At 43.3% G+C, this 25,805-nt stretch overlaps 2 protein-coding genes across 2 annotated transcripts in view; both read left to right on the plus strand.

Moving 5' to 3' along the window:
• The first annotated feature begins 279 nt into the window (after positions 1-279).
• cnn2 (calponin 2) lies at positions 280-16,938 on the plus strand. The gene is made up of 7 exons (XM_088907403.1): positions 280-620; positions 9,787-9,908; positions 10,280-10,346; positions 12,162-12,299; positions 12,585-12,701; positions 12,870-13,016; positions 14,498-16,938. The coding sequence occupies exons 1-7, from the start codon at positions 558-560 to the stop codon at positions 14,756-14,758; spliced, it is 915 nt and encodes a 304-aa protein (XP_088763529.1). The 5' UTR covers positions 280-557; the 3' UTR covers positions 14,759-16,938.
• A 2,126-nt stretch (positions 16,939-19,064) lies between these two features.
• The window catches only part of abca7 (ATP binding cassette subfamily A member 7), a 34,749-nt gene continuing 28,008 nt past the window's right edge, over positions 19,065-25,805 (plus strand). The window contains exons 1-6 of the mRNA XM_088907733.1: positions 19,065-19,143; positions 21,795-21,913; positions 22,444-22,537; positions 23,407-23,548; positions 24,100-24,227; positions 25,174-25,295. Coding sequence (XP_088763859.1) covers positions 21,848-21,913; positions 22,444-22,537; positions 23,407-23,548; positions 24,100-24,227; positions 25,174-25,295 — 552 coding nt within the window. The 5' untranslated portion in view covers positions 19,065-19,143; positions 21,795-21,847. The remainder of the gene's footprint in view (positions 19,144-21,794; positions 21,914-22,443; positions 22,538-23,406; positions 23,549-24,099; positions 24,228-25,173; positions 25,296-25,805) is intronic.

The following is a 25,805-nucleotide window of genomic DNA, read 5'->3' on the forward strand; positions in this document are numbered from 1 at the left end:
AAATATGGAACATTTTTAAGCAATCCAGCACAGGGTAGTTACATACTTTTTCGGGTGACAAATATTAATGAGAATGAGGTTACAAATAGAAATGTGCAATACCATAGTATTTTCTTCCGGGCATGAAGTCAGAATCGTTGATATGTCTGCCTCATTGCGAAATATTGCCCGCAATGTTTGTACTTATTACGTAAGGACTAAAATCTTGGACGGGTGACGTCAACCGGTAGCCCATTGATCCATTCCTGGTTGAATGATTCAAGATTGCCCGGCTACTTCACGTCTTGGATAGGGTGGGATACAGGAAACTCCTATCCTTTAGGAATTTGGGTCTTTCTTTCCTTATAAGGAGTTTTTGATATCAATCACGGCTGAAAAGGGGGGAAAGGAGGGGCTTGTTCCGAAGCGCAAATGCGCACTCGCCTTTGCGCTGAGCCTCTCGTAAAAAAACTTTGAAAGGGAAGTCAGCTCAGCTGCAGTTCGGCGCTGGCTGTCGCGTTTAGCAGAAGCAAGGCGATCTGGGCGAGTTGTTGAGCTCTCAGGCCATTTATCTAACCATGTCCGCTAGCCATTTCAACAAAGGACCTGCCTATGGCTTCTCCGCGGAGGTTAAAAGCAAGGTGAGTATGATGAGTATTTTACACAACTGGAACTGTGAGCCGAAAGGAGTTGTCACATGGCGCAACATGCGTTCGGTTACGGTGGAAAAATAAAAATGTTGGCAGGTGTTAGCGGCTCATTTATTTATTTTTTTTGCTCTGACCATTTCAACGCGTCGTTTCATTCAGTAGCTTCATTAACTGTGTATATCGTTATTTGTTCTGCAGTTTGCTACCGAGTCGAATATGCTCGTCTCCAGCCTCAAGTTGTCTGTTTAGATGCCAAGCCCTTTATTTACAGCGGCCTTGATTGAAGTAACTACAAGTTTAAAACTTTTTTTTTCTCTTAGAATTACTACCTTCGTGACCAACCACATGCTTGATGTTGTACTGAAAATCCATCATGTAGAATACGTCTTCCATCATGTAGTAACGTTTTCGCTAAAGCAGTTGGCTACGTGGACTGGATTTTCGTGTACTTTTCAACTCACGCGTTAAAATCTTTTGCTTTCTGGCGTATTGCAACGTGAAGAATCCGGGGCGTTGTCCTTAAAGCCCATTGCCTGCACCGAAATAGGTGCGTGCACTCCATAGTTATATTCAATTAAAAGTAGCATGCGAACTTTTTTTTATGCAAAAAATTAAAAAAAAAGTTTATCGCGATGAACAAAAAAAAGGAATGCTGCCCAGTTTCGCTCAGCAAACACTTTTTTTAATGATTAATTTCATTCTGGAATGCTGTTGTCCTCCTTCCTCTTCGCTGCTAAAAACATTTGGTTCCTGTGCGATTAACCTATAGTCGAGAGACCAAAAGCTACGAAGCTGTGTTGCAGGACTGCAGACTGCAGAGTGATTGCTTTCGTATTGATATTTAATCGCTCCAGAGCGCGCAGCTAGATGGACAGGATAATTTATTTTCCTTTCAACTGACTGTGAAAACACCGTGGCCCCACGTATAAATGTTTCTGTTTTTCTTTTTAAAAAGACACACAATGTTTCTGTTTTTGCTTGGTTTTGTTTGTCTTGTTTTCAATTTTCTTGCTTTTGTTTTCATTGCCTTCACATTTAGTATCGGAACAAGTCTTCTAACCGTAGTTCGGGGAGTCCAAACATTATTGGCACTAACTCCGCACATCTTCTCAACTTCTGGACAGTATTTCTGCCCTGATGTGAAAGGCAAATAGTTTTTTAGCGATGTATGTGAATTTGGTCACGTCTGTTCTGGGAACGTTATGACACCCTTAAGCTACAGTATTTAAGACATCTGGACCAAACTGGTTGCATTGGCACTCAATATGGTCATTCCATTGATGGTACACGTCTCTTTTTCAGAAGATTAAGTATTAGCTTTGCAAAATGAGATCTGATATATATTGTGGAATTTATATATTTTATTGATTGCCCAAATATTGTATCTTTTAATCCACTATTATTGTGATTAGCCAGTACAACACTTCATATTGATTTCTTGTGTATATATTAACTGGAGTTATCAGGTTTTGAAATGTGAATTAAACATTGCTAAATGACGGGTTTGGTTTCTTCTCAGATAAGCTGCATTAATAATTTGTCTAATATTGGGGAAAACAATACTCTTAACACACATGTAATTCCTAACAGCGGCTAAGATCTTTGCACAACAGTGTGTGTTTGATCAAGGTGCTGCATAGCTGATTTTATTAAATGGATCAGGCTTGCGTACACAGGCCAAAGTGCGTGTGGGACACAGGAGCAGAGTTTTGTAAAGAAAATCCAGCTTCTCGCAGCTTTCTCTTATTAAAAACTGGCCACAGATGAACCAATACCCGATTTAGCTGAGGCTGGATTCCTGGAACACATTCCCAATCCTTTCAAGAGGCAATTCCGCAGAATCAAGGTCAGGTCCAGGTCTGCACAAGTCCTGAATGACGAACCTTTTAAACAGGTCTTGGGAAAAGTCAACAACTTTTCTGCAACACAGCACTGAGAGGCTTGCCCACAGAACATCCGAAAAGTCAGCATTTTACATAAGAAGAATGTGAAATTCCTTTGAAAACGCATGCTGTAACATCCATCCTTGGTTACACACTGACTCATAGCATCATTTTTCTGTTTCACTTTGCAGTTCCTACTGCTGTGTTGCATGCGCTGGGAGAAAATGCAGCTTTAGTGGAACATGGATTGAAATGGGGTTTTGGGTTAAAAGCAGAGCAGTGGTGAAGCATCCAGCTTTGGTTTTGGTTCTGTACTTTCTGACATCCTAAGATCTTCACTGCCGAGCTGTTTTGTTTTGACTCCCAAGGTTATGACGCCACAAACGATGCCAGATCTCTTTGCTGACGGAATGGGTTTGTGAGGAAGGAATGTTTCGTTTTCTTTTTGGAGTTTTTTTTTTACGCTGGGCATTTGAAGCTTTAGGGGTGTAATTTTTCTAGTGAAGCCATAATGTCAGTATTTTGTGCAATGTTGTGTGAAAGCTAGATCTGAGGAGGAGGGGAGAATCTGCAGTCTGTTTGAAGAGGGAATAAGGGAAATTACCACAAGTATTCTTCCTAGATTAAGATCGGTGTAAAATATATCAACTAAAGAGAGAGCTAATGACCTGCTCTTACTGATAAACAATTTACTGTAAATATGGAAAGAAAATAAAATAGTTGTACAAGGCTCAATCTGTCCATGTTCCTGTTCTGCTCTATATAGAACCCTGCACTTGTCCTGCACATACTTAAAGCAAGTTCCCAGTTCTGCCCTGAATGTGGTAGGTAATGATGAGATTCAGCCTGTGGCTTGTGGTTGTGGAGGTCTGGGTTCTGCTGAATTTTAAGTTGCAGCAGCCTTGGGTTTTTGGCGACTGGGAAGAGCGAAGATGCCCTCAGTTAAGGTTCAGTACCTGCTGGCTGGTTGACTGTACTACAAGGCTCAGGCCTGACTAGAGAGTCTGACTGCTCCTCTTGCAGCTCAGGGCACTGAGCTGGTCATCAGTGGGTCTGGTACACCTCAGTTAAGCTTTCCAACTTGGTGGTCTTCAGGAGGTCGTCATTGAGGACTGTTTCAAAATACTTGTTTAATGTTTTGATGTGCTTTGTGGGTCCTCGGCTGTAGATCTTTGATACGTGCACCAATAGTGTTGTTAAGGGACGAATCAAAACACTTCACGCGGTGCTGCTTGCTTTTCCCTAGTGCTGCATATTTAGAGAAGAGACTTAAACACATCACAGTCTTACTTTGTGCAGAGCCTTCTGTGGGGATCAATGAGACGGCATTAATGTGGTGAGGAGAAAGCCCAAAACATTTTTTTTGTCTGAAAGTCACCTTACTGAGCTGTAGGCAAGCAGACCCCAGCCAGTTCAAACCAGTGGTGACCAGGTCTCTCGCCAACCTGATACAGTTGCACAGGAGTGGATGGAATGTATTTGAATGATTGTTTACTGTATAATGAACATGTCACATGTCAGAGAGAGGTCCCCAGCCTCCTCGGACATTGGCGTCACAACCCTTGACCTACTGTTTTAGATATAAAGTACATTTGCTTGGCTTAGTGCACACAAAACAGTACAAGTTTTGAGATGGCTTAATAATAAGTTGACCTCCTGCAGCACGTGTAGTTTTGGCCACGTGCGTCATCTTGGAGATGCCATTTAGGAGAGGAGAACTGCGGATGCACCTGAACTGAATGTGAATTGCAGGAGAGGATATATAACAGGCAGGGATGTCCAGTCTTGGCTCTGCAGGTTGTTTAGCCCTCAGCAGCACCCACGGGGCTGGGAGATTTAAGTAATGCAGAAGTACAAACATTGCTGCTGTTTTCCATCACTAGCATAAATCTTTCCCAGTTGGAATGTCCCATATGTAGTTTTCCTGAGTGGGCTGAGGCATCGTGAGGGGTATTCTAAATCTTGCAGTCTTGAGGTGGAGCTGTCAGTTGTGAAATGTTCCTACTGCGTTCTGGACGTGCTCCGATCTCTCCAAGTGCAGACAAGGAGTAATGCACGTTCCTCATCTCCCAGATGACCGTTTGAGAAAATAGTGGTTGTTGGCTCCGATGATGGCCACACAAAGTTCAAAAGAATTCCAAGGAGAACCTTATTTTTATACTTCAGCACAGTTATGAGATTTACTTAAATATCATCCAGGCTAAATGGATCTTGGGGGGTGGCACAGTGGTGAGCATTGCTGCCTTGCAGCATCGGGGCCTAGGATTCGATTCTGGACCTGGGGTACTGTCTGTGTGGAGTTTGTATGTTCTCCCTGTGTTCATGTGGGTTTCCTCCAGGTGCTCCAGATTCCTCCCACAGTCCCAAGACATACGGGTAGGTGAACTGGCATCTGGGAAATTTGGCATGGTGGATTTGTGCATGTCTGTGTTGGCATCAGCCCTGCAGTGGACTGACATCCCATCCAGGGTGTACCCTGCCTTGCTCCCCGATTTTTCCCGGGATAGGCTCTGGCTTCCCTGCAACCTTGATTTGGACGAACCGGTTAGTGAATGGATGGATAAATATCTCACTTGCTCGTTTTCTAACTGTTCCTGCATTGTTGTTTTTTTTTGCATCGTTTGCTCCTAGAGGTGGCTTTTGTAAAGCTACAATATTGCTGTTGCAAAAAAACACTAAGACTGTAATTGCAAGGCAGTATGATCTATTTCAGGTTTCACAAGCTTTGAGGTTTTGCACAGCGCATTGGCAATCTTCAAAAGTAAAGCTAAGTATTATAACTTTAGAAGACTTTCTGTGCACATTTATTCAAAATAAAGGAACAAGCTTGAAGTAGTGAGCACCTGGTGTTGAATTGTAGAGGTTTGGCTGTTAAAATGAAATAGATTTAGCTTCTCTGCATTGAGTCTTAAGATTTTTTGCTAGATAAAGTGCCAGTTTTATGAGAACCCCCTAAACAAAGGCTTAAATTTATGTAGTTTTCCCACAAAGTGCTTTTCAAATCTCATTGCCCTTTGAAAGATTTTTAGAATTCTCGCAGTCATGTTTTTTCTGCTCCATAATCTACAATGGAGGCAGGCTTTTTGGATTGTGGTGTTATCTGTTACGCTCCTCTGTTCCTTTTTGTTTCTAATGGCCCCCTCCTGGCTGTTTATTTAAGGGGAGGGCGAGGAGAGGGAATGGCTTGTAAATTGGAATGTCTTCAGCCCTGGCAGACAAAACACAAACATGTGGTTCTGGAATTCCTGGCATTGTTTGATCAGGGGGCTGCCAGTTTCCCACACTGAGTGACTCGGTGGTGTCCTGTGAGTTTAGACCCCTGCCAGATCACCCCCAAGAACCTGACGCCACTGTTGAAGAACCAAGCGTTCCACAACAGTGCCCTTTTAAAACGACGTTTCAGCAAGCAGATGCGTTAACTGCGGTTCTCCTTTTAGTAGCTAAAATGACTTTGAAAAGTAAATGTATCTTGGCCTTTCTTGTGATGGCTCGATCCTGACCTTTATATGGAGTTGTATTATTTTAACTTTAAAGCTGCATGATGATGATAGGGGGTGGAGACTGATGAGGATTGGGACTGGGGCTTAATGTTGATGGGAGGGGGATACAATAAATAGATTTGATTTTAGGTTTGAAAAGTAAAATCTGTTTTAACCTTGTATATTGATGAACGTTCATTCACTTTTGAAAATACACTTAACTCAGGGGGAAAAATAACTAGCACTAGGTCATGTTATGCAATGGTTTTTGGCTCTGTTTCCAGTTAATATATTCCAGAACTACACGTATGCTTATCATTTTTGCTATCCGTTTGGCACTTACAGCATCTGTTCTTTTCTCGGTTAGCTATGCTAACTGGTGGGGGAAAAAGACCGTGAGTTTATTCTAAATATGTAGTGTGTACTTGCAGCATTTATGGAAAATTAGGAAGGTAGTGTCTTCTAACCAAATTGTATGTTAAGGACATAAGAGAATCTGATGGAATTTGTCAAATACAATGCAAAGCAAGTGGAAAGTTGTGTAGCTTATTTGGAATTGTAGAGAACCTGTGTCCGTCTCCACTAGATATACAGTAAGTGAGAACCTCAGGCAGATCTGAGAACAGTAATTTGAGTAAGTTAAGGGGAGAGCACTTCCTTTTCTGATTTGAGGTAAGTTGAGGTTTAAAGGAACCATCATTTAGAGACTGATGTACAGTGCAGTGTATTCTGTAGTCCGTAACTGCATTTCTATTGTACAGCACTGCAAATGAGAGCATCTACAGTATAATAGAGGATTTACACTTATTTGTGGAACACGTGCAAAGTGAAACCAACAAAAAATGAGTAAGCAGAAGTAGGGGAATTCTCCGAATGGCTGGGACTTAAGAAAAAATCCAGTAAAAGCATTTCTGGAACCTTAGGGTAATCCCTGGTTAGCTTTTTCTCTGATGTTTACCCTTGTCATTTGCTGCTTGGTTAATGTGCATGGAGCTCTTGAGGACTAGTCCTGGCAAGCGGTAAACCTGTATTTTCTTTTTCTTGAAAAAACGATTTCAGGTGTTCTGTTCTGTTTGCACACCACTGTTGATCTCTGTGAGTGCAGCTAAAGCTAAAAATCCTCTTCATGAGAAAAGAATTAAACCCACCAACTTCTTCCGAAGTGGCTGTGGCCTTTTTGTGCCACACAGCATTAAAGCATTGATCACTGCACACAGCTGGTGTTTCAATGCTCACTAAACGTGTAGGTAGGCCGCTATGCAGGAGGGTCTGTCAGGCCTACAAGTGGACGTTAGTCTTTTTTACAACATAATTCCACATCCAAGAGCCTAGACGTGTCTTGTTCTACAAATATGTCAGAAAAGAAACAACACTTGTATTATTCTGATTCTGTAGTGGACATGTGGATGTCCAAAAATGGTTTCAAGCAACATGAGGCCGTTTAGCTCATATAGCTTTCCTGTAAACATGCGTGATGTTTCATTAAATGTTTATATGTTGAGAAAATGGTTCAAAATCCACTTGCATGCATTTCTATGAATACAAACTACCTGCAATTTTAGGATCTTTTAAAGTCTGAAGTATCTAAAAATTATTTTTCATACACTCTGTATCCATTGGTGTTTGTTCTAAAACTTTTTAACAAACTTATGAAGCTATTAGCCCTATTACATCTATAAAGTAAGACCTTTTGGTTTATAATTACTTGATTCATTTTTCTAGTCAGTGCATGTTTCCCCTGTGTTGATATCACTGCCAAGGACTGTCGAGAACCTGAACTGTCAGCCTTTTGGAGTTAGCAGAATGTCTAGGACCTTTATTTCCAACCTCATTCTTTTACACCTTAATTTTAAATGAGTGGTTTCAGAATTGCTGGTTAGCACTCGTTATTTCAGGCTTACGACCGCTCTTCTCAGGAGGCATAATCTTTCAGAAAGAATGTGGTCACAGTGTGAGGCTGGAGTGCGGGAGGTATCGTAGACGATTTCTCCAGCATGGGCGTTTATCACCGAGGAGCTGTGTGGACACTCTGAAACTTTCAGCGCAGCATCTTTGCGACTGAGCTGAGGACTGGAACCTCTTGTCAAGTTCTCTCTCCTCTCGGCAACACCCAGAAAGCCAGAAAGTATGGAAGCTCAGGATAAAAAAGGCGGTGTAGCGGGCGCAGCACTGCCACACCTGTTATTAATGTTCAGAAGAGGAAGTGATGCAGCAGGCGGCAAACTAACTTCCTGTTGGAGTGGCTTGCTGTTGTAATAGGCCGCTTTGTATGGCTGAGTGTTTTCTTAAGAGTATTACTGCTTCGTGTTGGAGGAATTGAGGAAGAGGAAGGATTTTTTTTTACAGCAGATTCCATGTGTTCTGTTAGGGCATGTAAAAGAGACTGCAATCCACAAAGTTGAGACAGCTGAGATACAGCTGACATCACTCAAATTTGATTCCTTCTGAGGAGCGATTGTAAAGTGTGCCATATTTTGACTTTCTGAAAAGTTTAAGGCCTTTACAAAACTGCGGGATAGTGATGTACTAAAATGGCACTCTGATAAGATTTTAGAGATGCATCAGCATCTGCTTTGGGCAGATGGGTATTTCTTGCTTGGCCCTTATACTGGAAGTATTTCTGTGCATCAAGAAAAAACGGATAAGGTTAGTGCTAATTAATTAGAATATGTTCTTCAGATCAACTTGCTGCCATATGTCATAAAAAGGTAAAGGCTCACATTTCTGAGGATTTAGCACTGTGAAAGTAAGGGTGAATGGGGTCGCATCTGCAAAATTACTGGAGCGCAGGGCATGTTGAAGCTGCCAGTATTCTTTATATTACTTAACTGAACTGGGGTTTTAACTTGGGTGTGGCTGCCTACAGTTTACTAATAGTACAAAATGTAGAAGTCATTTTTATTTTATAGGATATGCATTAGCCATGTTTGTTTATTTGGCTTAGCATCAGTTACTGTCTCCCAGTCTTTTGAAGAAGCAAGATTGCCAGGATTAGGGGGCAGTGGGGTGCAGAGATCACTCCTCTGGAGCTCAGTGCCTTTGCGCTACATGTCACCTTGTGCTGAGCTCCTAGGCTCTACCCTCCTACATCCTGTGTGGAGAGGTGAAGAGGATGCACTGATGTCATCGACAGGATGCGCTGCGGTGCTGAAGACCGCCTGTTGCAATGTGAGGCTGGAGGGGGATGGTGTGTCCATCTCTGACTGTGAGAGCAAATAAACAGCCATAACCGGACAGGACCCTGAGGTCTGCAGGATTGAGAAATTTGTCAGGCTTCAAGAGTCTTGTACCAAATAGAAATAGATCTTAGTGGAGGAAGGAGATGTTTGGCTGCCATTTTGGGTAGAACACAAGAATATCAACTCGACACGTCTGCTACACTCCTGTTAACCCAACCTGACGTATGCATCAATTTATGATATTGTCACTTTCAGCAAAGTTCAAATTCTTACTGAACAATTGTTCACTAATCTTTTTCTGCTCTTGGTGAAGAGCTCTGAGAACTTGCCCCTCCCCTTCAGACAGCGCAAATAATGATCCCTGCTGCGTTCGTTAGTGCTCCATGAAAGCATCATTTGTGCAGAGCCAATGTAGGGGGGCTGAGTGGCGTCGCGTCCCTGGGAAAAAAAGGTGTTATGTCAGGAATGAGAGCACCTAAGACACTACTTTCAATGGCTCAAACAGCACAGGCGGCGCACTAGCGAATGTGGTGGGTTTCACTGTGCTGATTGCTGGGGGCCAACTTCTCAGAGCTGCTGTAAAGCCCGGCTACATAAATCACTCTCTTTTCTGCAGATTGCCCAGAAGTATGACCCTCAGAAGGAGGAGGAGCTCCGAGTCTGGATCGAGGAAGTGACTGGGAGGTCCATCGGGGATGATTTCCAGAAGGGTCTGAAGAATGGCATCATTCTCTGCGAGTACGTAGGGCTGCTGGGGTTCAGGCTAATGTGACAGTGGAGTGAGTGCAGGCTGGTACATTAACACCAATCTGTAGCTGCCAGTTTCACCCAGAACAACTTACACCATTTATACAGCTGGGCATGCTACTGGTGCAGTCTGAGTGATGTATCTTGGAGTATACAGCAGCAGTCAAATGGGAAAAAAGTGCTCATTCATGCATCCTATCACTGAGTTAAAACCTGCCAGAATTCAAAAAGAATCTGCCAGTTCTTCTGCTTGCCAAAAAATCAAAAGAGAAAATGTCATTTATTCTATAGCACTTCATCTGATGTTTAAGACCCTTGAGAGTTTGAGTTTTTTTTAGTTTTTGCTTTTTAATCCACTGTAGGCTGATCAACAAACTGCAACCCGGCTCTGTGAGGAAGATAAATCAATCTTCTCTGAACTGGCATCAGGTGAGTTGGGATCTTTGTCTGTAACACTTATTACCAACCCAGGACATAGTAGTAATTCTCATTGGTGGCACTTGTGCAGACTAAGTACATTATTTTGAAAAGAGGGCTTCTTATTGACTGTAATATACAGGGTGATCCTTATTAGAACTAACTGGACAGAAACTTGCTGAGAATGCATGCTGAGAGTGGGATTGTTGGCTGTAACAGAAGGATGTCCACATCACAGCTCCATGGGAACTGGATTATTTCATTCTCTTTAATGTCGAGGTTCCAGCTGCATTCATTATAGTTGCTGTTTGTTTTAATTAAAAATAAGACGTTTAATTCACGACCACCTTACTGCTCATAGACAATTCCACACGTCATGCATCCTGCTCAGAGCTCTGTTCTATAGTATGGAGCTTTATAGTGCAGACTTTTAACCTGATGCATCTTCAGTTCTTTTCCCAGTGAAGGGGAATTTCACTTTGTGTACTTCAAGAATTTACTTTCCTCGTATTGGACTTCAGAGCCACATTATACAAAATTTCCTTTTTATCATCAAGCCCAAATGTTTATTTTTATCCAGCTCTCTCTCACCAAAGTAGAATGTCCTTGTTTGCCACAATGGGAGCGCTGGCTTTCTGAGCAGCTGCTGCTTACAAAGGAAATGAGTTTGTAAATTTCGGAAACCAGCCTTGACCTTTGAGGGGAAAAGAAATCTTGTGCTGAGGTGGAAAGTTAGCATCTTGGAACAGAACAGCTTGAATTCTTGTGCCATGTTTGTTTCATTTCATTGTTTAATTGTGATGTTTGAGATCAGCACAGCTAATGTCTTTATTCTGTCCTTTAACTAAGTACAATCTTTCATGGCATGTTGTGAACAATGATGACCGGGCTAAGGAGCCTTGAAAATCTGTTGAACAATACCATTTGGCTACAGCAATTGTGATCGTGCCTATTTTCATACAGATGAGTAATAGTTTCCTGTCATATAGGCTTGATCCCTACTTAAAGGTTAGACTTCATCGCATGTGGCGATTGAATTTGCAGATTTAAAATAGACTATCCAAATACTTTCTGCAATGCTATCATTTTCTATGATTCAACCAAAAAGGTTTCTGTAATTGTACACTACCTATCCCTTGCAGTGTTTTGGTGTTCCTAGTTATAAACGGGCATCCTTAACTCTTTTATGTTGTAAAGAGAGAAGGGTCACATCATTGGCCATTGTTAAACTGTTTTTAATGCAGGGGTGATCTGCTGTCAGGTGTCTTACTCTCTTTTTAACCTCTAGTGCCAGGGCAGTTTTAGTTTCTCTCAGTTCTGCTGCATAATTAGTGGGATTCCAAGCCAACCTGCTTTTCAGGCTCCACACAAGGGCTAGGATGGGTGGCGTGAAGAGCTGTAAACAGAATCGGGGCTGAGGGTTAAGGATCTGTTTCAGATGAGTGTTTGCTGTGGCTGCCCATCTGGTGTTGGTAGCCTTAGAACTTGTCTCTACTAGATCAATAAGCTTTCAGCTGCCATCTGTCATCTTGTTGAAAAGGCTTATGTTTTTGAGATGCAGCTGTTTTAACTTTTTTGCACTGGGGTTGATGTGCAGTGACAACAAGACCTCTGCTTTTTGTCACAAGCAGTTTCCATTTATAGAGCATGGTCTGTCCTTCATTCAGGGCCAGCATGGCTTCGATGCACAAGTGATTATCTTTTTTTTCCATGAATGGCAGGATTGTTTCAGATTTCCCTTCTTTTTCTGTTTTTGTCCCATTTCAAAATCCGGGTGCTGCTTCAGAAGAATTATTAATGCTCTGCTTCTCTGATGGCCCGTTTCAGCTGGAGAACCTGTCCAACTTCATCAAGGCCATCACAGTGTACGGACTGAAGCCTCATGATATCTTCGAAGCCAATGATCTGTTTGAGAACGGCAACATGACCCAGGTCCAGACCACTCTCCTGGCGCTCGCTGGCATGGTGAGGATGACATTAGGCTTGGTGTCGTGGTCACCGTGTTGCACACGCTTATTGTCGTGGATAATTATCCATGTGCTTCCAGAGGTGGTTTTGGCAACCTTTGGTACTTACTCGATTCCTCAAATTATTGGCATTTCAACGTTATGCTTAAGTTCCAGTGAATAATCATGCTAGAGCCCAGATGACAGGCACACCACAGCCTTTTGCCTTGACTCTGGAATTTCAAGACGCACTGAATGGCCGCCTCCAGTCTTGTAACCTTCCTTCCAATGACCTCCTGTGCAGGCGAAGACGAAGGGCTTGCAGTCTTGTGTGGACATCGGGGTGAAGTACGCGGACAAGCAGGAGCGGGCCTTTGACGAGGAGAAGATGAAGGCTGGACAGTGCGTCATTGGGCTGCAGGTACGGGCCGGGAGATGGTGGGTGTGTCCTACTGACCATTGAAAGTGGTTGACGGTGTTCAGCTCTAGAGAGCTCAGATGGAATGGGATCATGCGTTTGGAAGGTGAATGATGAGGCAGAAGGAGTCCAGGAGAGATGAGTTAAGTTCCCTTTTCTCTCCTCTTCTAGATGGGCACCAATAAGTGTGCCAGCCAGGCGGGCATGAATGCCTACGGAACCAGGAGGCACCTGTATGACCCCAAGGCTCACATCCCACCCCCCATGGACCACTCCACTATCAGCCTGCAGATGGGCACAAACAAGGGGGCCAGCCAGGTGAGTGCTGTCCTGCCCCATTGCATCAGCTTCACCTCCCTGTGCTCAAATCTGCACATGCAGGCACTGCTCTCAGCCTCTTGGCCCTGCTGTGCCCAACTCTTAACCTTCATCACATTTCCCAAGAAATAGTTCTTAACTTCTGGAACTAGCAAACGGATTCGTTCTCATCGGCTTGTCTTGTCCACTGCCTCCACAGGCCGATTTTCTCTTCAACGTCTCAGTTAATTTCGAACCTTAGTTGTGGATCGAGTGCTGTTCCAACATCTGGGATATGAAAGGCTTTGTGTGTGAAAAATTAAAATTAAATATTTAAACTTTTTTTTCTTTTCCATTCAACCCTTGTTTAAAAAATTCATTGCACGATCTTAGCCAACAATGGCACGAGAACATGCATCACAGGGGATCTGTGCAAAGTAAAAATAGTTCTGAATATTCTAAAAGGAAGTCTTCTTTTGATCTGTGACCCGTTTCCCTTTAAATGTACCTACTAAATTCGCATGCACTCATACCCCAGTATCCGAACCCAATTCATTACTGAAATTCTGAAGATCATAAATCGAAAATATAAATTGCATTATTCCTTATGGGAAAAATTCCACCCCGTTCTGAACCAAAGACAAGTTCACTCAAAAACCACTCTATACATGTTACCATACAGAACATTATAGTAAGCTTAGTCAACAACGCAGTTCTACTCACATAAGCCAACTAGAGCTGTAAGATAATTAATGATATATTTACGTTTTTCATTTTTTCATAATAGATCGCTATCCAAGGGATCAGCTAGAATGATGTGCATACTGTTGTTGACCATTACCCTAAAGAATCTTTTTCACTTCCTTAAGACCCCATAATGAACAGCAACTACAAAACAAACACAAAAAAACACTTTGAAAATGAGAGCACAAGCTTTCCGTGCGTTCGTGAGCAAAGCACTGCTGCCTCACGGCATCCTTAACCACAATGCCTGTCGCGCACAGATGTACGCAGATGGCACTAACAGTTGTGAACAATCAGTTGTTGAAATGCTTGAAGCCCAGCTAGGATCTGAGTCGGTGTTAGTGGGTTTTGCAGCTGGGGTCTTCATGATTATACTGTAGCTCAGTGGCCAGCAGGGGCTTGTGCGGCTACGAGGAAGGTTATGGAAATCTGAATGACTAAGACAGGGAACTGCTCCTCCAGTACGAGGTCTAAGAGGGTCCTTTAAATTAGCACCTGCTTAAGAACTGGAAGACATTTGAATTGAACTCTAGTTACCCTTAACTAAAGTAACTCATTCAGGTCTGAGATAGAACAAATCCATAAACGAATGTGGCACCCCAGGACTGGAGTTGCCTGACCCAGCACTGGGGTTTATTCAAGGGGGGATGTTTTTTCCAATCAAAGAGGGGCTGGAGATCTTGCCACCTTTTCTTAATGATTAAGTGAAAGGTAGTAAAACTAGACCCAGAATCTTTTTTTTGTCATTTTCTCAACAGGCTGGCATGACAGCCCCTGGCACCCGGCGTGCCATCTACGACCAAAAGCTGGGGACGGACAAGTGCGACAACAGCACCATGTCTCTGCAGATGGGCTACAACCAGGGCGCCAGCCAGAGCGGGCAGAACTTCGGGCTGGGCCGGCAGATCTACGATGCCAAGTACTGCCCCAAGAGCGAGGGGGGAGAGAACGGGGCAGAGAGTGGGTTTGGCCAGGAGTACCAGGATGAGGGCTACCAAGAAGACAGGCAGGACTACTAGAAGCCGAGGAGAGCAGGAGTATGGGCAGGGAGGGAGTGATGTGCCGGAATATGTCAGGAGAGCTTTTTATCTTTTTTTTTTAATTTCCCTATCTGGGTAGTGTGCTTCAAAACAGCCTTGATGAAGTGGATTTTTTGTTTGTTTCTGATTAGAAAAGAAGGTCATAGGACTGCCCCCCGCCCCAGGAATCGCAGCTGAAGTCCTTACTCAGAAGGCTGTCAGCAGTGCCTTCTACGATTGCTGCTCCATGCCAGATGAACTGTGGTTCCCATTATCGGTTTGGCTGCAGGTTGACTTCTCCTTCTGCATGCAAAAAACCCTTAAGAAATGTTGAATTGGTAGATCAAGTGATGTTGGTTACAGCATAAATCCATTTGGACAATTTGTCGGCAACACAAACTTTCTCCCACAGTTGACGTTGTATTGCTGTTATCCGTAAACTTGGAAGATGTGGAGTTGTTTTTCTGTCCTATTCCCATGACCCTCAGCTTTCCTATAATTCCCTAAGGATTGCAACCTTAACCCCGACGCCCACCCCTCTTTCCCGGTCACCCACTCGCCAAGCAACATGAAACAACTGGACCCAGAGAGGACAGTCAGCGCGTTAATTCATTCCAGATGTTTATCAGGATAACGGGGGACCCAAAGAAGAATATTCTTTTCCAGAAATTAACCTTTCCCCCCCCCCCAACTTGATTTACAATTATATTCTTATCTGTCCTGAATTAGTCCTTTTTTTTTTAATTAGGCTCATCATTTTGTTTCCTCCTGAAATGATGTTTACAGTCTTACTGTAGAGGTTTTTAGAACTAATGGAACTCTTACCCCTGTACTTACTCTCCACCTCTTCTCAGACCACTGCTGCAGCTTCTGTTACAATGGAAGTTACTTTGATTTGATTTTTAATTTTTCTTCAATATTTTGTTATTTGCTGCTGTTTTTACAAGGGATATCTTAACTTTTTTTTTATCCTGAGCTCAATTTTAAATGACTCCCCAAGATTGGCTTTTTAAGCTTGTTTTAGGTCTGTAGAATCCCTACTAGACTCCTAGGGGGTGAGGCCTATTTTTCCTTCCAATTCCAGTCCTTCTCTCATTCCTGACTTGAAATGAAAGCATTCCTTTCCGCTGTGGTTCAGTCACTGCATCAAGAGTGTAAATGATTCTTGAAAAAGCTTAATTTTTGGTGGAAATAATCTTAGATCTTTGTGGATTTTCCTAAAGCAGTCCAGTTTTTAACATTGAAGGAAACATGAGATAGAATGCATTCTGTGGGGGATTAAGAGATTGGCCTGTTAGGAGTCTGATTTATTGGTTTGAAGGTGAAGGTGAGGAGCTGTTAGTAATGAAGGTTACATGAACATTCCTGTGAATAACATTATGGCTGTAGTTGGAATTAAGTCAGCCGTCTTACTTTGTTCTGTTTGACTTTGATCACAAAATACATTTTTGGACCTTAACCAGGAGCCGGTTTGCTTATAATTAGGGAAGTGCGCTGACCAGTCTGGGCGTGGAACCGGCGGAGTTTTGCAGTCTAAGGGAAGTGAAGTTAGATTTTTCTGCCCGAGTTCAGCTACTCTCAAACTGGCTGTTCTGTATTTAAAAAAAACCCAGATGAAGTGTCCAGATTTGATACATTTCCCCTGTCTTCTCAGCAGTGTTACTTACCCTTCTCGAGCAGGGTTTACCACATTTTTTTAGCTTTTTTTTTTGGAAAGCTTAGCCGGTATCACTGCCTGGGCTTTTGGGCTCCGCATGCTTTCTAGTCTCGCCAATCCAAGGAAAACATTCCAAGGTACAACTCTGAACATTCCAAATTCTGAACTGGAATCGGCTGGATTTCTTACGCCTGTCTGCCTCCCATGTTGTTTAAGGGCTAAAACTCAAAACAGATGGAAGATGGGGTAAGCGGACGCAAGCATAATGTGAACACTTTTTTGATCCTTTTTAAACTTTTTTTTTTTTCCCTGAAGCTTGTGGTTTGTCTTCTTCTTTCGCTGCTGGTCACTGCCAGCATCCGATGGGGAAGAGGAGACGTTTCCAGATGTCCTTCTCTTGCGTTTCTTTCGACCTTGTGCTTCCGGTGAAGTTTTGGTTTTTAAATGTTTGCAGTAGGGACCACTTGCACAAGGGAGTGGGGAGTGCAGGAAGCCAATTGTAATAAAGATTTTGTATATATGAGCCCTTGCTGTGTCCGAGTCAGTTTTTTAACCGTTATACCTTTTTACTTGGGGTGGGGCAACTGGTATTTTTGCGATTTCTTTTTTAAAAACGAGTCATTTAGCTGAGGAGGGTCGACAAGGTTGATGAGCCGAGAGGATTCGGTTTGAAACATTTTCTGGCGCTTGAGAAACGACTTTAAATCTCTTTCAGCTTATTAGCTTATTTATATGACCTCTCGGGTGTATTTACGCCAGGTTGACGAGTTGATTTGCAGTCCTCCGTGCAACTCGATCGGTTATTGCTGCCACCGTGTGGGAGACAGGCGGATTTTTTCGAGCGGGCTATGTAGCTGCAGGATTTTGTTTGACATCAAAACTTCTCATTCTGTAATCCCTTTGGAAAAGGGATATGTAACGTGAAGGCCATACACTCCATGAAAGTAACTGAACATCTAGGGTACATTGCCAAGGTATTCTAATTGTTAGAACACGAATGTTGAAGCCTTAAAATGCGTATTCTACATCGCAGAATAAAATGGTCTGTAATCGTCACTACCCTGTCGTGATCAGGAGGTTAAAGGCGGTGCGTTCTGCTCGCAAAGTCGTTCTAATCGCATAAACGTTAACCTTCGCCAGTGCATTTCGCGTCTTCCAGTTCCACTGCAGGGATGGGATAAACCGCAGGAAACGCCTGGAGGCTGAGGTTTCCTCGGGTTCTGCGCTTCCTGCTTCCTCCCAACTTCAAATAAGACTCCTTTGGCAGTGGCTGTTTATTCTAAAATCTGTTCGGTTAAAAAAATACGAATGAGATGCGGAGTTCGGCACGTATAGGAAATTCAGTCCTTGAGGGCCAGAAACATTCTGGATGTTTTTCCATCTGAGTCCTTAATTTCCTGATTGGATTCATCACTGTCCTCCTCCAAACTGATTTTGTAATGCTTTATTTATCACCATTAACAGAAAACAACATTAAATAACCTCGAATGAATACATACATCACAAGAATAATGGTACTCGCTTTACAGAAATAACTTGGCCTAACGTGAAATGTTACTGCTTCGTTAAGCTTTCTTATTTTTAATGTTTTAGTTTTAACATGCAATACCATTTTATTTTAATCGGATTACTATTTGGAGAAGACTCCGACCATTTCATTTTATCGATACGGCATCTCCCCATAATTCGTAGTAGATTTATTATAATTATAAACGTTTTGTCCATAGCCGGGCGTGTTAAACAACGTAAGGTGTCAAATCCACTAAGAGAAATCTTAATATGTAAAGATGTGAGTACGGAATATTCCAAGTCGCTCCAAAACATTTTGGTTTGAATACATTGATAGAACACATGAAGTATAGTTTCTTTATTCATGTTACAAAATACACCGTGATCATCTAATTCGAGATAGATTCTGGATCATGTTTAACAAGATACACTTTATGAATAATTTAATATTTAATATGAACGGATGTCTTACCTAAAACATATCTAGTGGTGGCTTTCTGCTATTGAATGAATATATATATATAGTAACAGTTTCGGGTTCGGCTGCGTGGCGCTACAATATATATATATAATTTGGTGTATGAAAGCATTTGCAGCTGTTTAACAAAAACTAAGACATACGACATAGAAAACTTTTAAGTTAAACTAGTAACCCAAAAAAACAAGTAATAGGTTTATTCCATGCTGAAAAAAAGAAGAAAGAGAACACAACGTTTCGGCCGTGGAGCCTTTTTCAGGTGTGAGAGAGATATGCCACTCACTTGCCACTTGAGTTACTTTGTTAGTTTTAAAGTTTTGACAAGGGAAAAGGCTTGCGCAACTACATCCAGCTACCTGTCCAGCCTACTGTAGGTCCCGGGCAGGTGATGCAGCGGCGCCGCGCTAGGAAGGCCGGTCTCCTGTAGGGTACCTGCTGAAACAGGCGTCCCGTGCGCGCCGGTCATCCCACCTTGTGTAACTCTCGCCGCAAGCGCCGGCTCTGGCCAATCAGGTCGGCCGGGTGCCCGAATCGGGGGGGGGGGGGGAGCCAGCCAATCAGGGCTCTGAGGAGGCAGGGTGAAGGACGGGCCTGCCAGCCAATCGGGGGGCAAGAGGAAAGCGGCGCTCGTGCCGGCGCAGCTGTCAAGGAAGCAGCTGAGACCTGCCGGGAGCACCTCCAGACATTTAAAGTGCCAAGGGGCGAGAAACCGGCGCTCCTGGACATTTCATCTGCCAACAGGTACGAAAGGAACAAAGTGGACGGGTGTCTAAGAAAAGTCAGGAACCGCTGTCTTGGGCCCCAATAGATGACGGTGCCCTTTTCCTTTTTTTTCTGGTGGCAAGCCCAGTGTTTCTGTTGAATATTTTATCAGCATCCTGTCTCTCCTTACACGCCGTTAACCTAAACAGAAGAGAACGCAAGGAGCTGTTGATGGTTGAAGCAATCATGCGGATTTGTAATTTCAAAATTACCCTCGTGTCTTCGAATTTAGCAGAGGTATAGGTTGTGAGTTCGCATAAGCTGTCAATTAAAATGCGGTAGTTCTATCTTTTGCCCTTTTCCTTTTTTAAGTTATAGGTAGCTGTCACGTTCGGTGTGTTATCTGGGGCTGTGTGTTATGGTTGTGACTTTAAAAATAGTTGTTTTCGTTCATCCTTATCTCAATGTTTTCGTGTTACAGTATGTATATGTGAATTGCATAGACGAGCGAGATAACTTTTCAGTTGTGTAATTGCTCAAACACGTTATGCCTGTGTAGAACAGTAGTGGGCGTCTGGCCGTCGGACAATACTTGTACTGTATTGTAGTGAAATTTCTCAAAAGCCAAGCCCAGCTCGGAAGATGTAATCAACACGCGTTACAAACTCTGTAAAACAGTGTCTGTAAGTTAACGTGATGCAAACATAGCTCGCTTAACTGTGTACTTCCAAAGAGGTGAACATTGACAAATATGATTATGGACACTAGGGGCCCAAGAAAGCCCATAATGTGGATTTTACATGTTTTTTTTCTTAACACAGATTGTTCTCCTTGCCATCTGGATGCAAAGTCCATCTATGGTGATCGGCTACCAGATTGCCATTGTGTTCAATGGAGTTTGGTTCCCAAGCTGCTCAATTGCATTTATCCACTGCTCAAATTTTTATATTCAGAATATCAACAGTGCAGTAGCAGAGTCCAGTCACAGAGCGATGTGTGACAGCATGCATCTCTTATCAGAATACTGCATACTCCCAGTATGGGTTATTCCACACAAGAGCCCATCCTTGTAGCACTGGGTGCAAGGCAGGACTTGCACTATTACAAGGCACACTCTCACTCAGGTAATTTAGAGATGCCAGTTAACCTCCACAAAGTATTTCTGGAATGTGGGAGAGCTCCTGCACAAGACTGCAGTGAGCACAGGGAGACCCACAGCAGCCCAGTGTCCAGTGTGGAAAGCAGTCTCTTTTGCGTGTACAATAAAGCAAAGGAATAAGGCAAAAGCTAATTGTGGCTGACACTGAAAATGGGAAATCTCGGAATAATCCCACGTTTTGCAGATTTACTGCACAAAACTTTTTTTTTTTAAAAATGATGCAGATGTTCCTAAATCTGTAATAAATTCTAATGACATTTCAGTTTCTTATAGTTTCTCATTTCTCAAAACTCCTGTCTTTAGGGGAGCCCATGTTATTCTACAAAGTGAGTTGTTCTCAAGTGGAATGTGCTGGGGAGTAGACTATGACATAGCTAGTGTTTAGTCTGCACCCCTGGGAATGGGGCTCATTCAAAGTCTGCTCTAGTCTATTTTTTATTCAAATTGTAACTCTTAAGGCAGGGAAACTGCCGTGGTAACAAAAGACTGCAACTCTGAGGCACTCCCTTTGGCGAGGCAGGGGCCCTGTTCTTCTATGATCTGTGTCTGTTGGATGCTGTTATACTTCTAGAGAAACGAGAAAACAGTCCTGGAGGTACAGGGAAGCCTCAAGACAGCTCTGTGCAGCTGCTTGTGGGACTGTTGTGGTTCCGCGGGGGCTCGTACCCTCGCCGGTTCGTCCCGCAACACCCTGGCCCGAACCCGGATCTCTGGTGTAACGCAACAGGGAACCACTCGAGTGAGCTAAAGGAGACCTCCCTCAGCCCAGGCAGCTGAGGTCCCTGCTGCGCACAGGGAGGGCGATAACATCACTGTGCCCAAACTAGCTCCGCTACACTTGTACCAGGCACTTGTACCTTGAGGTTGATTGTGTCTGCCAGATACAATGGAACTGTTTCTTGTCTTTGTTGGGGGCATTAACCCATCAACCTAAACCAAAAAGCCCACTTACCAGTCTTGTAGATGCCAATGAGTTTTCTTGAAGGTTGAGATGTTGATTGCCAAGCTGACTATGAAACACCAAGAACAGCTTGAAAGGCCATCAATTACAGTAGGTATCCCCCTATGTGAAGGATTTTACCAACAAAGAAGACATATGGCGGTGGTACAGGTGATAATAGAGTTAGTTTACATTGTTTGAGACTGAGATTGTAGAGTTGGGGGGGGAGTGTGAATTCATAATGGAGGGAATGTATCACACTCTCCGTAATGCTCTTACCTTTCTTAACATCCCTCTGTTTGTAGAGGATATTTAGGATGATTATGTTAGAGCCAATCATTTTGCTGTTGATCTCGACTGTTTTTCCCTAGAGCGGTCCTGCTAGATCCTGGAAAGTCATGGTGTTATGGAAAGATTTGGTTTACCGATCTTACTCGGGTCCATTACCTTGTCTTCGGGATTGATGGTACTTCTGAAACCTGCAAGTGTGAGTGTAATGGAGCACCAGTGCTGTAGGGTTGCCAGCAGGGCTGCGTGTCCTTGTGTCTGTCTGCCCTGTCATCACTGACGGAGCGGGTGTCTCTTCTGCAGCCTGCGGCAGTGGCAGTCGGCAGCGATGGCCTGGTAGCCCCCCCGAGTGCACCATGAGCTTCCGGACTCAGCTGTGGCTCCTGCTGTGGAAGAACATCACCTACCGGCGGAGGAGGAGGGTGAGGGGAGCTTCCTACAGTACCAGGAAGCATGTTGGGGGGGGGGGGGGGGGGAAGCAGGAAAAAAACTTTTAATATCTTTTAACTACTTTGAATATATTTACTGTATATATTGTGGTTGGCATAATTTATTGACTGTCTGGTGTGTTGATGTTTTGGTTTAATCTAGTCCTTAGATTTTGCAGTCCAAGAGTGTGTGTGGGTCTCCCCTCTCTGACAAATTGACATGTCACTCAAATGGACAGGAGGTATTTTCCCACAGAAGAGTGGTGGGAGTCTAAAACAAGCAGCCCAGCCATGTTGTGGAAGTTGATACCTTGGATTTTTTTTCCCATGGATCAGCAGGATAAGATCCTCAGATCTAGGTAGCAGCTAGCAAACAAATGAGCAAGATGGGTCGAATGGGCCTTCTCTTGTTTGTAGCCTTTCCTGTGTTCTGGTATACCTTTTGCTCCTGTTCCCTCATTTCAGACCTAACGCCTGGAGGGAGACGTGTGTGTTCATGCTGGTGTCACCTCTCTGTCTTCCAGGTCCAGCTGGTAATCGAGCTGCTCTGGCCCCTCTTCCTGTTCTTCATCCTCATCTCTGTGCGCCGGTCTCACCCCCCCTTCAAGCAGAGCGAGTGTGAGTGCTCTGTGTGTTTGTGTGTGCCTTGTGGGTTTTTACTTTTATTTTGCAGAGGAATTATTTTTCTTCGCTTGGAAAGGACAACAACAAGTCTATGCCAAGGATATCGGATTCCAGACCATGCAGTCCGCAGGCTCTCCAATTTATTTAACTGGGTTAAAGAAAAGTCAGCAAGTTCCTCAGAGTTCTACGTTTTTCAATTTGTGTTTCCAGATAGCACGCTTCCTTCCTATAGTGATTGCTCACACACGTTGGCCGTGCACACCGTTCTCCCTTCCCCCATCTATCAGCACACAAGTAGATAAGCTGATTACTGAAGCAAAAGCAACTTTTGGTCCCATGTACAGTTAGTAACAAAGCCCCTGCACACTAAATCAGGGCAGGAAGAGGAACACAGTGAAGACTTCAAGAAGCCACTGTCTCTGTATCCAGCATTTTGAGTGGTGTGGGTTATGAGCATTGGAGTAAAGTTACATTAAGTTGGCAGATAGACCATAACTAGACATGCTGCATTCTTGCTCTGACCCAGTGTAGATTCATGCATGCCTGAATGAAGTCACATGGTTTAGAGCCCTTTGACATGCCAGGTGATTGGCTGCCTCATTGAGGAGCTCCTAAGATTCATTGAGACAGCAGATCATGCACGGATCTTCAAGAATGATGGAATTTGCCCACTTTTTTTTTTGTCCACAAAGGTTTTAACGAAAGTGTTGGTCTAACAAAACTGTGCATTTACCTAGATCAAATGTGCCATGTGATCAAGACTTTTATTTTTTTTATACAGCAACTTCACCACAAAGCGGGGAAAAAAGAACATCCAGTCAGGGTTGTTTATCGGTGCTTGTGGTGACTGTCCTGTGTTTCAGGTCACTTCCCCAGCAAGGCCTTGCCCTCGGCTGGTGTGCTGCCCTGGATCCAAGGGATTGTCTGCAATGTCAACAACCCCTGCTTCCGCTACCCCACCCCAGGAGAGAGCCCGGGGCTGGTGGGCAACTTCAACAACTCCCTGTGGGTATAGCAGTGGGGGAGGGCGAGAGCCCTGAGGCCTGTGTGTGGTATTTAGCATGAGATGCGGATGGGTTTGAGAAACACTGGCTTTTCCATGTGGGAAATGATGGCGTCACTGGTCATGGAGCGTGAATAGTGCCAGGCTAGTCAAACGCCGCATCTTCTATCCATTCTATCAATGCTTTCTTTAGTTGATTATTAGAGGGATGGATTTTTGTGCATGTCAAGTGGAAGAGATATGAAGTTCCCCTATATGGCTGCCCCTAGTACAACTGAGATGCTTTCTACAGCATTGTAATCTGTTTTGGAGTAACTTGTAGCGATTAAAAAAAAATCCTTCCGGGTTGTCCTCCCTTCCCTGCCAGAGATATTATACATACAGAGCTCGGCACTCGATGTGAAATTGGTTATTTTTCACTTTAGAAGGAAGCACAGACGTGGTTGCAGCTTAATTTGATCTGTTGGGTTTGAAGTCATTATAATTAGAAATGGAGCAGGCATTATTGAGTTGTAATATTGTTACATACACTCTGGGTGTGTCTTTACCGCAGCCTCTCCCGCCTTTTTGCTGATGCTCAAACCATCCTCTCGCATAAGAACAGCCAATCAGCTTTAAGTAGCATCCAGGAGGTGCTTTCTGAGCTCCGCAGACTGGGAGAACGACGGCAGATTTGGCCAGGTGAGTCCTTCACTGCTGGCTTGATTTGAACCAGGACTTTCTTCATATTCTACGTACTTGCAAGACAAAAGAAATCAAAAACTAACATTTTGATCAAAAGCTACTAGAATTGTCATTGAGTTTCTTTTCGGGATTTATATGGACATTATAGATTTTATTGGGCGATGCAATATGTGTCTATACCTGGAGCACCTGCAAACAGTCAAGAAATCACTTTATGGTTAAGTTGTTACTACAAGACACTGTTGTGTTCTTGTTATGGTGAAAAGAGAAAACAGGGGAACTGCTCTATAAAACGGGTCTCTCTTCAAGCATCACACGATGAAGGGCAGTGCTTCTTTAAAATAATACTGTATCATAGTTCACAAGTATTGGAGGGAAAATGTTGAACATGGTGCATGATGCCCGATTGCATACCATGTGCTAATGTAACAAAAATGAAAAATGTGAGCATGCATTAGATGATTTTAGGAAGTGGATATATATCTGATTTTGGTCAGGAAAGTACTTTCCATTGCAGAGAAGCTTGAGTGACCCTTGTGCCTAAGCCCTCCGGGGCATCAGTTCCCTGGAGGGTGCCATGAGGTCCTATGAGCTGCTTTAATCCTCTTTGCATGGAAGAGAAAACAAATTGGAAAACAAGAGTTCTCTCTCTTTACAGGCTGTACTGGCACTTCAGTCTGACTCATGTGATTAGCAAGCAGGACTTTGACAGGTCTAAGTGAACTGTGTCTGATATTGTTGGTGACTAGGTGGTGATTTTTCTGAATCTTTAAATGTGCTGCACAGCCCTGTATGTTTAGTAATACAGGAAATGAGTCATACATACAGTAGATACATTAAATTATGAGGCTAACATACTGTACATGTGTGGAGTTGTGAGCTGGCTTTACGTTTGAACTTTTTTGCATTTAAAGCGATACCTAATGCTATGTAAATTTGACAGATCTTCCTGTTGGCGAATATCTACGACCCAATGAGACCTTCTCCAGTTTCCTTCTTGTCAACGCCAGTCTGGCGCCCCACACCGTAGACCAGCTGTTGAAGTCGCGCCTCGGTTTCCAAGTGGTGAGCTGCCAGTGCATTGACAGACACTTGTGCCTTCCAAACATGACCCCTTTCAGTTTTCCAATGTTGGATTTTACTTAGGATAAATGGTATTTCTAAGCTTATTAAGTTTAATTCAAAAACTCAATTTCCCATCATCTAGTGCTGCACTCAGCCTAAGACCACGGCCAAGAATACTCTTCTTAGGGGAAAAAAGGAATCTCCTTTTAGTCCAATACCTGCCATTGCTTTGCAGTACTGTCAGTAGTCATGACAGGTTTAAGACCCAGTTTCATTTAAACACTGACAATATTTTTCATCTGGCAATGGGCATTATTATTCAGGACAGAAATAAAGTAGATCTCTCTGGAAAGGCAAAGGTAAAAATGAGCACGATACCTTATGATTCAGATTTTGTGGGATCCAGCAGGAAAACAAAGGAAAAGCACCATATTTTCCACACGGACGTTTTAATTGAGTGCAGGCTCATGTTTCCTAGACTTCAAGAATATACTTGAGACTTTAATCTTG

This window comes from Atractosteus spatula, chromosome 28 (genome assembly GCF_055471065.1).
Source record: "Atractosteus spatula isolate fAtrSpa1 chromosome 28, fAtrSpa1.hap1, whole genome shotgun sequence".
NCBI lineage: Eukaryota > Metazoa > Chordata > Actinopteri > Semionotiformes > Lepisosteidae > Atractosteus > Atractosteus spatula.